Source organism: Pseudorca crassidens, chromosome 8, assembly GCF_039906515.1.
Source record: "Pseudorca crassidens isolate mPseCra1 chromosome 8, mPseCra1.hap1, whole genome shotgun sequence".
Lineage (NCBI taxonomy): Eukaryota > Metazoa > Chordata > Mammalia > Artiodactyla > Delphinidae > Pseudorca > Pseudorca crassidens.
In genome coordinates, this window is record NC_090303.1 from 93,290,439 (window position 1) to 93,302,567 (window position 12,129).

The 12,129-nt window shown below is 47.8% G+C and overlaps 1 protein-coding gene across 2 annotated transcripts in view; it reads left to right on the top strand.

Moving 5' to 3' along the window:
• The window catches only part of TBXAS1 (thromboxane A synthase 1), a 149,991-nt gene that overhangs the window by 65,712 nt on the left and 72,150 nt on the right, over nt 1-12,129 (top strand). For both annotated transcript variants that reach the window (XM_067747185.1, XM_067747184.1), the window contains exons 4-5: nt 462-558; nt 8,641-8,757. In XM_067747185.1, the coding sequence (XP_067603286.1) occupies nt 462-558; nt 8,641-8,757 (214 nt within the window). The remainder of the gene's footprint in view (nt 1-461; nt 559-8,640; nt 8,758-12,129) is intronic.

The window sequence follows — 12,129 nt, forward strand, 5'->3', positions numbered from 1 at the left end:
ATGTCACAGTATATGGTGATTACCTGTCACTGCCACCAGACTGTGAGACCCTTGGAGGCTGTGACCGGGTCCGCATGCTTTTGTTCCCCAGCACTTTTGAGCCCCAGCACTTTAATAAACATAACATGTCCTTAAGCGCAGCTTCCTGTGGGAATTCACCACCACCACTGACTGGCGAAGCCTCTCCTCCATTTCTTCATTAGTGTCATAAGTATCTCTTGAGCTCCTCCACAGGTAGGTGTGGCAGGATTCCATAGATGTTTGTGGAATGAAAGTTGGTGTTAGATCATCTCAGCTCTGCTCTTCCTCAAGCTCAGTCATGCATTTCCTCATCTTCTCCACACCTTTACCTCCTATTTATCTTTTATCCTTCATTCTAAGCCGCTGTGAATTCTTTTTGGAAAGGAGAAGAGGGCAGATGAATACAACACATTTTAAAGTAATTTTCTTATTCCTCCCAGGTACTACCTTGGTCGTCAGATGTTTATCGTTATCTCTGACCCGGACATGATCAAGCAGATATTGGTTGAGAAGTTCAGTAACTTCACCAACAGAATGGTATGGAATTTTCTTTCTTCGTATGGATGGATGGGGAATCATTCTAAGATGCAAGGACCGCACATCACATCTCACAGGGATGTGATTGGGCCTTTTGTAGGGTTTAGATCAGTTCAACTCAAAACTGTGCTCCCCAGTGAATTTGAGTTTTCAAAAGGGATGTATAGGACGCTACAAAAGAATGGCATTTACATTTAAGAGACGTTTCAAGAAAGCTAAACCTCAAGAGGAGTTGAGGCTAATAAAATTCTAAAACCGGGAGGGTTTTGAAAGCTGTGTTCAAAGCTGGAGGAATCCAGAGGCTCAAGTGACCTCAGTCAAGTGACCGAGGAAGACCGAGCAAGGTTAATAAACATCAGAGGGAATGCAAGATATCAAGCTTCCCGCGCGTACATCCTTCCCAGAGAGTATAAACATCTTAAGGCTGGAAAAAGAAGACAAGTAACATTACAAGGGAAATTCATCCCCAAGTAACAAGTCTCTAACCCACTGAAGGATGTACATATTCCATCTTTTTTTGAAAGCACATATCCTGCTTTTTATCTTTGATGAGAAATCCCGAAGAATTGAAGAGGTGACAGAAAATGGCAAAGCTCAGTGCTGTCCATATTTTCCAAAAATGAGGAGATGAGAATTTTAGGAGAGATGATCAATAACGTTCATGTTGATTTTTGGAAATAGTCTAAAGGGAGTTGATAAATAGTTGCTTGTGAGAATTCAGAGAATCACTATGAGCCAACCTTTTTTTTTTTTTTTTTGGCAAATTAAACTCATCTTCCATTCTTATAGGAGTAGTAAGCAATGTAGGCACTCTTTTGTTGGTTATTTGACAAACTTCTGCACACTTGCCATATATACCAGGCACTGTCTAGGTAATGATTAGAAAGAGATAGAAAACTCAATCTCGTCCTTGAGGAGCTTATAGTCTAATGACAGAGGCAGAGAGGAAAGAGACCAGTACAATACGGTACGGTGAGCATGGAAAACACTGCACCCTCCAGGATGGGAACCAGGAAAGGCTTATTAGACGTAAGGTGACTGGGACTGAGTCCTAAAGAAATTAGCAGTAGCCCCCTAGCTTTCTGTACTGGTTGAGCTGTCCAGAGTGGGTTTTTTTTTTTTCCCTCATTAAATTTCACAGGAACTTATGAGACTGGTACAATTATCATCTCTATCTTACTGACACAGATACTAAGACTCAGGTTAAGTGACAACCCTGGTCACATGACTCACAGGAGGAAGATTAATAGGGTTTAGGTGCCATCTCCCAACTCAAGTCCGGGGCTCTTTCTACTGTCACTATTGTAATAGCTGCCTAGGTGACATCTCTGGACTATCAAGGTTTCATTGAGTAATTGTTACTCGCCCAAAGCACACTCATCTTCCGACCCCAGAGCACCATGCACACTTCCAGGCACCACGTGGCCACTAGAAGGAGGTGATCTGGGAGGGGGTGATCGCCTGGCCTGCTAACTCCTCCATCACCTCAGAATGGCTGAAGGAAATACAGAAGCTTAGCCACGTCTCTGCCTCCGTTTGATTCTCCCCCCAGATACTCTGTTGTTACTCCCCTGTTCAAAGTCCCCTGAAGGTTTTTGTGGCCTCGGGATTTTAGAGACTGAGTCTGATGGTTAAAGGCAGTCATAGATTGCTGCTCCCCCAGACTCAGCAAGGAAGGTTGATTAGAGAAACAGAGGAAGCCAGTGAGTCAAGGGCCCTGACCACCAAGCCACGTGCTGGCAGGCGTGGAAAGCACTCCAAGGGCTGCCACGGCTCTTGGCCACGGCTGAGCCTCTGAGCAGTGAGATGGGACACGTCAGCCATGTGCCTCCGTACCATCATGTTCACATGACATCCAAGATGTAACCAAGGTATAAGACCCCTCGAGCTGACCTGGAATAGAGCTGCTCTTGGATTGATGTCCAAGGGGCAGACACACACTCAAAATACACGTTCAAGCAGAGGGGGCCAAGTCAAGCTGCCCAGTTTCAGTCCATTTCTCCTCCAAACCATGTGTCTACCCTCCCTATTTTTCCCCACCCCCTGACTAAGATCTCTAGGCCCCAACCTCCAAAATGTGGTTCTAATTTCCTTCTTTCACTCAACACAGTGTCCTCAAGACAAAGTTCAAGTTCCTCAGGTGAGATTTAAGGGCCCCTATAATTTAGATCCATTACATATGCTCCCACCTCAGCTCTCACTGCTCCCCAGTACAAGCAGTCACCCCAGCTGGAGCGGCCTCTCCATTCTCTCTGCAACCTCTCCAAAAGCCCTGCCCCAGGGCCTTTGTTCATGCTGACACCTCCACTAGAATTGGAGACAGCACAGCAGTGGGTCTTATATTTACTAGCAATGTGAACTTGAGCAAATTACTTCTTTAAGCCTCTCATTCTTCCTTTGGAAAACAGGGATATGCTCTGCCTTACTAGGCTGTTGTAAGGCTAAATGAGATGATGTGTGTAAGTCCTGCTTTACACGCAGGCAAGACAAGTTTTCACCGTGCATTAGCTGCTATTAACAAGAAAATCCTCCACTTCTCCTACACCCATCCGAACCCTTGGTATTCGTCCAGATTCTCCTCAAATTCTGCTCCCCCCATGAAGCTTTCCCTACCTCAACCCTCATTTACTTTTCCCCTTCTCTGAACGCTCACAGCATTGATCACCTGCATCATTCATTTTCACAATCGCCCGCGTCGTGCCTCCTACAATTTACCATGAATGAGTGCATGGCTTTCACCCTAACTTGATTAACTTTAAGCCCTGTCCTTCTCTTTTTATACCCCAGGGCCCAAACACATAACGACTACTCAGTATCCGATATATTCTCGTTCAAGCAGAATTGGCTCTCCATCAACTTGACATTCTCCCCAGAAGAACTAGGTAGTACCTGGAGATTCAATATGTACATCCTCTTGTAGGTCATTCACAAACATGTAAAAAGGTCCATCAAAGATAAGATCTCTAGGAAACCCCAATGTTGGTAATTTTCCATCTGGGAATGTAGCCACTTATCCTAAGCTTTGTTTATGGTCTTTAAGCCAATCCCATATTCATGAGGAAACAATACTTAGTGACTCAATCTTCAAAAAACCAACTTTAGAGTGGGATTTTCTCACAGGTTTTGAAAGTCAAATTACATTGGGTTCTGTGGTTCCCCCTTATCCATCTGCTTATTTATCTGCTCAAAGAACTCAAGGAGATTAGCGTGGCACGATTTTTTCTTCCTGACACCATGCCACCTTCCCTCTGATAAGCCATGTTTACCTAAGTGTTCAGCAATTCAGCTTTATTATACATTCATTCAGTAAACATTAAACACTTACTCCATGCAAGCTTCTACCAAATGGTCCCTTGTGAGACAGAAAATACCTCAGCATATTAGTTTGATACATGAAGTGAAAAGGAACTTAAATAACGCATGATTTCATTTTCCAGCTGTAAGAACACATCTCTGCTCACAAAGCCAGGTTTGACTTCTGTGTGCCCCTGACAGCCTATGGAGAGCGGCCGGGATGGGGAAGCTGGGCTTAGCTCTGAAATTTGGTGTGACCTGTAGGCATCCCATGAGGGACTGACAGAGCACACTGGCTGGAGTTGGGACGACGCCACAGGGAACTCGCTGACATAAGTCAGTATTGAGCAAATACTTGAATTCAAAAATTGTTGAATGATATATATTTTTTCCAATTCAAGAACACCGGGCTGAACAGACTCTACGGCTTGGACCCAGGGTGGCCGTTCCTATATCACGCTTCCCCATTCACATTTTCAAGGCGCTCAGTTCCATGGAACGTGACTGCTTTCTCTTGCCCGTTTTCCGAATGGACCCCTTGGGCCTCTATCACTGCCCTCAACACTTCCTCAAGTTGCTTCCAGTGGTGCAACCACAGTTTATCTGTAAACCCCAATCAGTCTCCTTAGCATGATAGAACCTCAGTTGCCCCAGCACGTCTGGACTTGGCTATTTTTATGCAGGTATTTTTAATGAGCTCCTCTTGCTATCGGGTACTCAATGAGGCCACGCGGGCAGCTCTTTTTTTATTATCTGCGGAAACTGGAGCTGGGTCCACTTGATTCAGCAGAAATGGTCCTAACCAGCAGTAGAACGCTGTACTCCTGGCCTGTCATTAAGGCCCAAGTTGGGAAAGCCGTGGGAAGGGTGCTGAGAGGTAGGGAGGCCTTTGGCCCGTGTTCGGTTGGTCTAGTTGGATACGGGAAGGGAGAGGGGTGTGTTTGATCACTAAACCTGCTGCCAGGAGCTCTGAGCCCTGGTCTGAGATGAGCATGGCAAGCAGGTCAGGCAGCAGGCATGCCCACTGCCAGGTTCCATCACATGTTTGTGGAGTGGAGTGGAAGGTGGTGGTGGTCACCCATGTGTGGGGTGAGATGCCAGCCCTCAGGGCCTCACAGGCAACATGGGGGTCAGCTCTCCAGGCACTGGTTCACACCATCGACTCACATCTAAAGCCACGTGATAGATTTGGGCAGTGGTTTTATTCAGGACCCCCAGGGCCTGGCTCCCCAGGTACAACCTCTCCAAGGCTAATTTCACCCTCTCAGCACACGGATGTCGGAATCATAGGACGAGTTCCTGTGAAACCGCGCGACACTTGGCACTGGCAGAGACTGCTAAAGTTCTGAGGCAAATATGGCCCTGGAAACCTTATTAGCCCCTGTGCCTGCAGCAGTGCCCCATCCCGGGGGCAGAAGCGCAGCTGGTCACAGAGCTCGGGAGCCAGGCAGACTCCACCCGGGGCTCCAGATGGATCGGGCCACCCGTGCTGGACCCCCAGGGACCTGCTCGCTGCTACCCAGAAGGGACAGAGGGGTCTCAGGAAGTTAGCCACAAATATGTCTCGCCCACACCTGCAACAAGTCCCTCTCCACCAACAGTTTTTGAAAACTAACTCATCTAGAGTTTCTGGTCCCCTTTCTCTTAAATAAAACATCGAGTAAAAGAAAGCATTCTGGTTTTCAAATGGGTGCAGGGAGATTTAAGTTTAAATGAGAATGGTTTGGCCCATGACTTAGGGAAGCTCTCGTCACTGCATTCAAGACCTGACTACTTTTTTCAGCTTTGTATTTCTTTTTTTTTAAATAAATTTACTTATTTATTTATTTTTGGCTGCGTTGGGTCTTCGTTGCTACACGCGGACTTTCTCTAGTTGTGGCGAGCAGGGGCTGCTCTTCGTTGCGGTGCGTGAGCTTCTCATTGCAGTGGCTTCTCTTGTTGCAGAGCACGGGCTCCAGGCACGCGGGCTTCAGTAGTTGTGGCACACGGGCTCAGTAGTTGTGGCTCGCAGGCTCTAGAGCGCAGGCTCAGTAGTTGTGGCGCACGGGCTTAGTTGCTCCGCGGCATGTGGGATCTTCCCAGCCCAGGGCTTGAACCCGTGTCCCCTGCATTGGCAGGCGGATTCTTAACCACTGCGCCACCAGGGAAGCCCCTCCTTTTTTTTTTTTTAACATCTTTATTGGAGAAGGGTCAACTCACATGATGGGTCCACAGTTCCAAGAGGTAGACGTTCTTACTTAAAAGACCGAACAGACTGCAGAGAATCAGAAACCCAGGTGTGCAACCTCATTTGCCTGACCCCTGTTTTGAGGCAGGTCTCACTGTTTTATGTGAAACATTGTGCTGTGCACTGGAAACCCTGCAGCCTGAGCTGGGAGCTTCTCATCCCGGGATGGGCTGCCCACAGATCGCTCAAACCTCCTGTTCAGAATTTCCGAGAAGTGGGGTACAGGCTCTAGGGATAGGGGCTCATCGCTCAAGGCAGGTTATTTTTAGTAGTTATTTAGACTACTGGGAAGTTCTCCTTTAGAGGAGCTGGAATTTTCCCCATAGCTCCCACCATTGAACCTAATTCTACCACCCAGGGTCAAAAAAAAGAGCCAAATCTCTTCCATGTAATACGCATTCAATAGATATTTTTAAAGTACAGACTAAGGACCACAATCTGATCTTCCAAGGCTTCTCTTTCCAGCTACGCATTCTAAAATCTGTCAGACCGTCCCCTCACCAACCGACTGCTCTTCTGAAATGACCAACTTGCCACTTTCCCTCTTCCAGTATCGTATCTAGAAATGAAAATAGGTTGGTTACTCTAACCAATGCTTCTGAAATCTTCCATCAGAGAATGAAGAATTCTAATGGGAGTTGTAGGCTGAAGGGAGAGTATTGTCATGGCAAGCTGGTGAGGGAGACAATGCTGACATATTGCACAAGGGCTGGATTTGTCCTCCAAGGGCAAGATAAAAACTATCACGGAGGGCTTCCCTGGTGGCGCAGTGGTTGAGGGTCCGCCTGCCGATGCAGGGGACACGGGTTCGTGACCCGGTGCGAGAGGATCCCGCGTGCCGCGGAGCGGCTGGGCCCGTGAGCCATGGCCGCTGAGCCTGCGCGTCCGGAGCCTGTGCTCCGCGGCGGGGGAGGCCACAGCAGTGAGAGGCCCGCGTACCGCAAAAAAAAAAAAAAAAAAAAAAAAAACTATCACGGAGCCAATCCTTAGGTCTAAAGGACAGAGACAAAATCCAGTCAACCTTGACTCTTATCTCCAATTTCCTCTGTTTCATCAGAAGCCCATAAACCACCACCCAGCTTTCCTTGGAGCGAAATGCTTTAGGACAGGTAGCGTGGCAGGGGACCGGCGTTTGCCAGTATACAGAATGTACCATTTCCTCCTTTGATCCTGGAACCCAAACAAATGGGTTATGTTCTAAAAATTCCATAAAACCACAATTCTGTAGAGTGACCACAGCACTCCTAAAGAATTTTATTCTAAATATAGAGAGGTATTTCTCTGCAGAAAAAATATCCCAGCAACTTGGTTCTAATATATAATTAAATCCCCCCAGATACTTTGCAGTTACATATTATAGGTTATTTTGAGTGTTCATATTTTATCAGAAAATTATCATTTTCCTCTGAACAGGAGTTTTTACAAGGCTTTTGAGTTAACGGTGGCTGGCTTCATGTTTCAACTATAATTAAAACAGTGAAAAGAAATAGCAAAACCGTATATCACATGCAGTTCTGAAGAATGCTTTGTCCTCCAGTCCCCCTACTTCCCCTCACCCTGCAGCCCTGGGGCTCAGGGCTCTGAACAGCTGTGAGGGCCCCCAGTTTTGACCGTTTGGCGGGAGTAGGTGGTCTTAGGAAAGAAGAGAGTGGCCTGGGAAGAAGGGATAAGGAGACCTCATTTTCTGTGTGCTTCCAGACTCAGCTGGACTGTCTCCTCCTCAGAGAAGGCTTCCTGGCCATTTAATCCCCTATCATTTTCTCACCTCGCTGCCCTCTCTCCCCCTTCATAACACCCACTTTCCCATGAAATGTAATGACAGCTATTTGTTAGTTTAGGAGGTAACTGTCTGCTTCCCCACTAGACTATCAACTCATTGAGGGCCAATGCAATGTCTTCTCTATTCAGCACCGTATAGCCAACTTCTCGTGTATATTAGACATTCAACAAACATTCGCTGAATGAGAAGAATGAGTGAATGAATGAGAGGAAGAACACAGAAACATCACGACAGGAAGGAGTTCTCTTGCAACAGCTCTGTTGGGGCAGGCTTCTGAAGGACCCTCTTTTTCCCCTTTCCCTCTCCTCCCCCACCCCCAGGCATATTCCAAAGACCCAGACACGAGTCTGTCAACTCCTGGCCCAACGTAACCCATCCAGCCACACAAAACCCCTTGCCAAATAGATCAGACATGAAACTCAATCCCAGGAAAGACGAGCCCACCTCCAAGAAGCCAGCTGTTGGGTCCTCCGGGAACCCCCACTCTGCAGGGGGGCTGCAGGACACACAGAAGCCGCTCAGTTATTTACAGTGATAACCACAGAGTAACAAGATAGAACTGGGCCAGCAGCGCTTCCCCCTCTGCTCCCGGTGGGTCCGCGGCCGTGGATCTAGAGACCATTGTCCATGAGCCTTTATATTCTTTCCATCCTTGCAAGAGAAGTCTCCTAATTATTGGTCACGGGTGACTTGAACCAGAGTCTTTAGCGTGGACTGTATTGCCACCCAGGCGTCTTGGGCTCCCTTGTGTCCTAACTCTCTGCTTATCGCTTTCCACCAGGCATCAGGTTTGGAGCCCAAACCGGTAGCCAACAGTGTCCTGTTTTTACGTGACAAAAGATGGGAAGAGGTCAGAAGTGTCCTGACGTCTGCTTTCAGTCCTGAAAAGCTGAATGAGGTAAGACCTGGGAAACGCAGACTCTCTTCCATGAAGAGCAGGTTTCCTCTCGCCAGATTATGATGGGAGCCGGTTCACTTTGCGTCACTTGTCCGTTGCCCCGCCCGCTATGCCCGTCAAACCTCCCTATTATCCCCAAAGCACAGGAAACTGTACTGGAGTGTCTGCCCTTTCTCCAGCCTTCCGCAGCCCCAGTTGCCATGAATCTGTAGTGAGTCAGCAAGCACTCAGGGCACTTCTGCTAAATCCCAAGGCTCTGTCCTGGGCAATTTGGGGGCACCCAGGAGAAAACTGGAGGGGCTCTCCTCAGACTTTCATGTGTAACGGATCACCTGAGAATCCTGTTAAAATGCAGATTCTGATGCAGTAGGTCTGGGGTGGGACCTGAGACTCTGCATCTGTAACAAGCTCCCAGGTGACGTGGATGCTTCTGAACAATGAACCACACTTTACATAGCAAGGAACTAGAGAACATCTTGAAATGAAGGTGAGCTTTGAATCAAGTCTGAAATAGGGAAGAGATGGCCATGGATACGAGGATGTCCTCGGGCAGAACTCTTGGGAGGGGGGTGGGCATGCCCAAGTTAATCTTTGTGGCCAGGTCAAAGGGCAAATTCTCATTTACAAGATGCTCTTAAACCCGGGGCTGCCGCCTTCCCCCACCCAGGGACCCACCCTTCCCTACCAGCTGTATAAATAAAACTTACTGTTGGTCCTGCTTCCTGACCAAGTGCTCTCACACCTGATCCTCACTGATGGCCCCTCAATTGCTCATCTGGCTTTGATGCCTGTTCTGAATTCTGCAACAGCAAAAGCTCATGACTGAGCCCTTGAGCCCTTCTGATGTGACGTGGCTGAAGGGTTGCCTCGGTGTGAGTCCCAGGTACATGGGAAACTCCAGAGCAAGTGCCCTTCCAGAGTCAGCCACCACATCTAGCTGTTGCAGAACGCCTGGCCTTGGAGTGGCCTGTCTTCAGTTCAATACATGAGAGCTACTCTGAGCTTCAACTCAAGATGTTCACCCATATGGTCCTGCTGAATTCCTCTAAGTCTTCTGAAGTCCCCCAGAAGAGGAGAGGGTTCCAGACTTCATAATTAATCCCATCCAAATAAACTCAGAAACGAGAGATCCTGCCCATCCTCAGTGAGGTTTTTCTGTTGTTTTCTTTCCTCAAGGCGGTTTTGATTTGTGTTTCCATACGTAGCCTTTACATAGCCAGCTAACACTCACACAGCTCTTACCATGTGCCAGACATCACTGTAAGGCTTCCTGTTCGTATTAGCATACTTAATCTTCACCACATCTCTGTGAGGTAAATACTATTATCAATCCCATTTTACAGATGAGGAAACTGAGGCCCATAGAGATTATGCACTTCACATCACATAGCTAGTAAGTGTGGCAAAGCCAAGGTTAGAACCCAGATCCAGAATGCTCTTAAGCTCTCTGCTTGACTGCTTCTCCTATCTTGTTCTGAAGCTCCCTAGGACTGTCCGAGGGACTGTCTGGAGGGTGGTGGAAGGGAGATGAAGCAAATGGGACCTCTTTGGAAACCTAGGGGTATCAGAAGCAACACTCCTCCGTTTGCTGCCTAAGTTTGGAACCAACTGAGGTACGGAAACAGGTTTCAGACAGAAACCTCCTTTCTCACTGGTAAAGCTGTTTGAGAAATACAGCCTGCCTTCTGGTGGTGTGGGCTTGCTAATGCTTCACCCGGAGTGGGCAGCTGCATCCTCCCCCCCAGCAGGAGGGCAGCCGAGAGCGCACACTAACATGCCCCCCACCCCGTCCCCCCAGGGCTGGCCCACGCAGGCTCAGTTCCTTCTTTAAACGCCTCGGCCTGATAAGGGAGGGCAGGACCCAGCCTTTCTCAGCCTCAGGTACACACTGGAGTCATCTGGGGAGCTTTGCAAACCATTGCTGTCTGGGTCTCACATCTAGATTAAGTTGGTTTGGTTTGGAAGGCAGCCTGGGTCTGAGGGGATCTTACAGCTCCCCAGGCGATTCTGATGTAAAGCCAGAGTTGGGAACCACCACTGGTAGAAATTACCCACAAGGAAACATGAGGAGGGGGGTATCCTGCTACAGCTGGAACCAGGAGCCCTGCGCCACAGTCAGCCCTGTTATATACTGAGGTTTCATGCGAGAATTTGTTTGAAGGAAGGATCTGCTTCTTTAAAAAGTTGTAAAGCATTATTTGGGTCACCTTTATTACACCTAGTCACTAAAATGCTGAGTTAACCAAAAGGGGAAGGCTGGGGTGGAGAGGTAGGTAAACCGTGGCTTGACATAAGGAGCTCCAACACGTTGCATCCCACTTCCTCATTTGTGAGTAAACAATGACTTGACAATGCTATAGATACAGAAAGAATCTTATCATTTGTTAAAAAATAAATTGATGAAGGGTATCTGATTTTTTTTTTTTTTAAATAAGAAAGGAAGTTTTTTTGACACTGAAGAGGAAAAAAAAAAAAAAAGAATCTTATCAGGGTCTAGATTTCTTTAACACCCTACAGGACACACTCCAGAAACTGATACAGCATCATTGCCCAAACAAATTCAGGGCTCCTGAAGTCCCAAGCATTTTCTCCTTTTGGTTCAGAAATCAAATTCTTAGCGCCTGAATTAGCTGCAGAAAATAGAGTTCCTCCAAGTGGTTCATAGCACTGAGACGCCTAGTAGCCGTAAATAAGAGGAAGGGGGAAGGGAGGGGGAAGGGGGGAGGGAGGGGGAGGGAGGGGGAGGGAGGGGGAGGGAGGGGGAAGGGAGGGGGAAGGGAGGGGGAAGGGAGGGGGAGAGAAATTTTCATAGACAGATTACCCGGGTTTTGCTTCAGATCTAGCTCATTGTTTAACATATTCTACAAGTGAACTTAAAGCTCCATTGGAAATCATCTTTCTACTCAATATAGTTCAATTTAGGTTCTTGGGTTTCTGTTGAAAGGATGCCATTCCGGAGCAGAGTTAGTCATCCTCGTCCCCACCTGTGGAGAATTTAGACCTGGTGAATTTAAGGTGTCTGGGAGGCATCTAAGTAGATGCATCAGGCAGAAGTTGGCTGCAGATATAGAGCTCAGGAGAGAAGGGTAGGAAAGATGGTCATCAAAAACAGACAGGGGGCTTCCGTGGTGGCGCAGCGGTTGAGAATCTGCCTACTAATGCAGGGGACATGGGTTCGATCCCTGGTCTGGGAAGATCCCACATGGCGCGGAGCAACTACGCCCGTGAGCCACAACTACTGAGCCTGCGCGTCTGGAGCCTGTGCTCCGCAACAAGAGAGGCCGTGACAGTGAGTGGCCCCCGCTTGCCACAACTAGAGAAAGCCCTCACACAGAAATGAAGACCCAACACAGCCAAAAATAAAAAAATGAA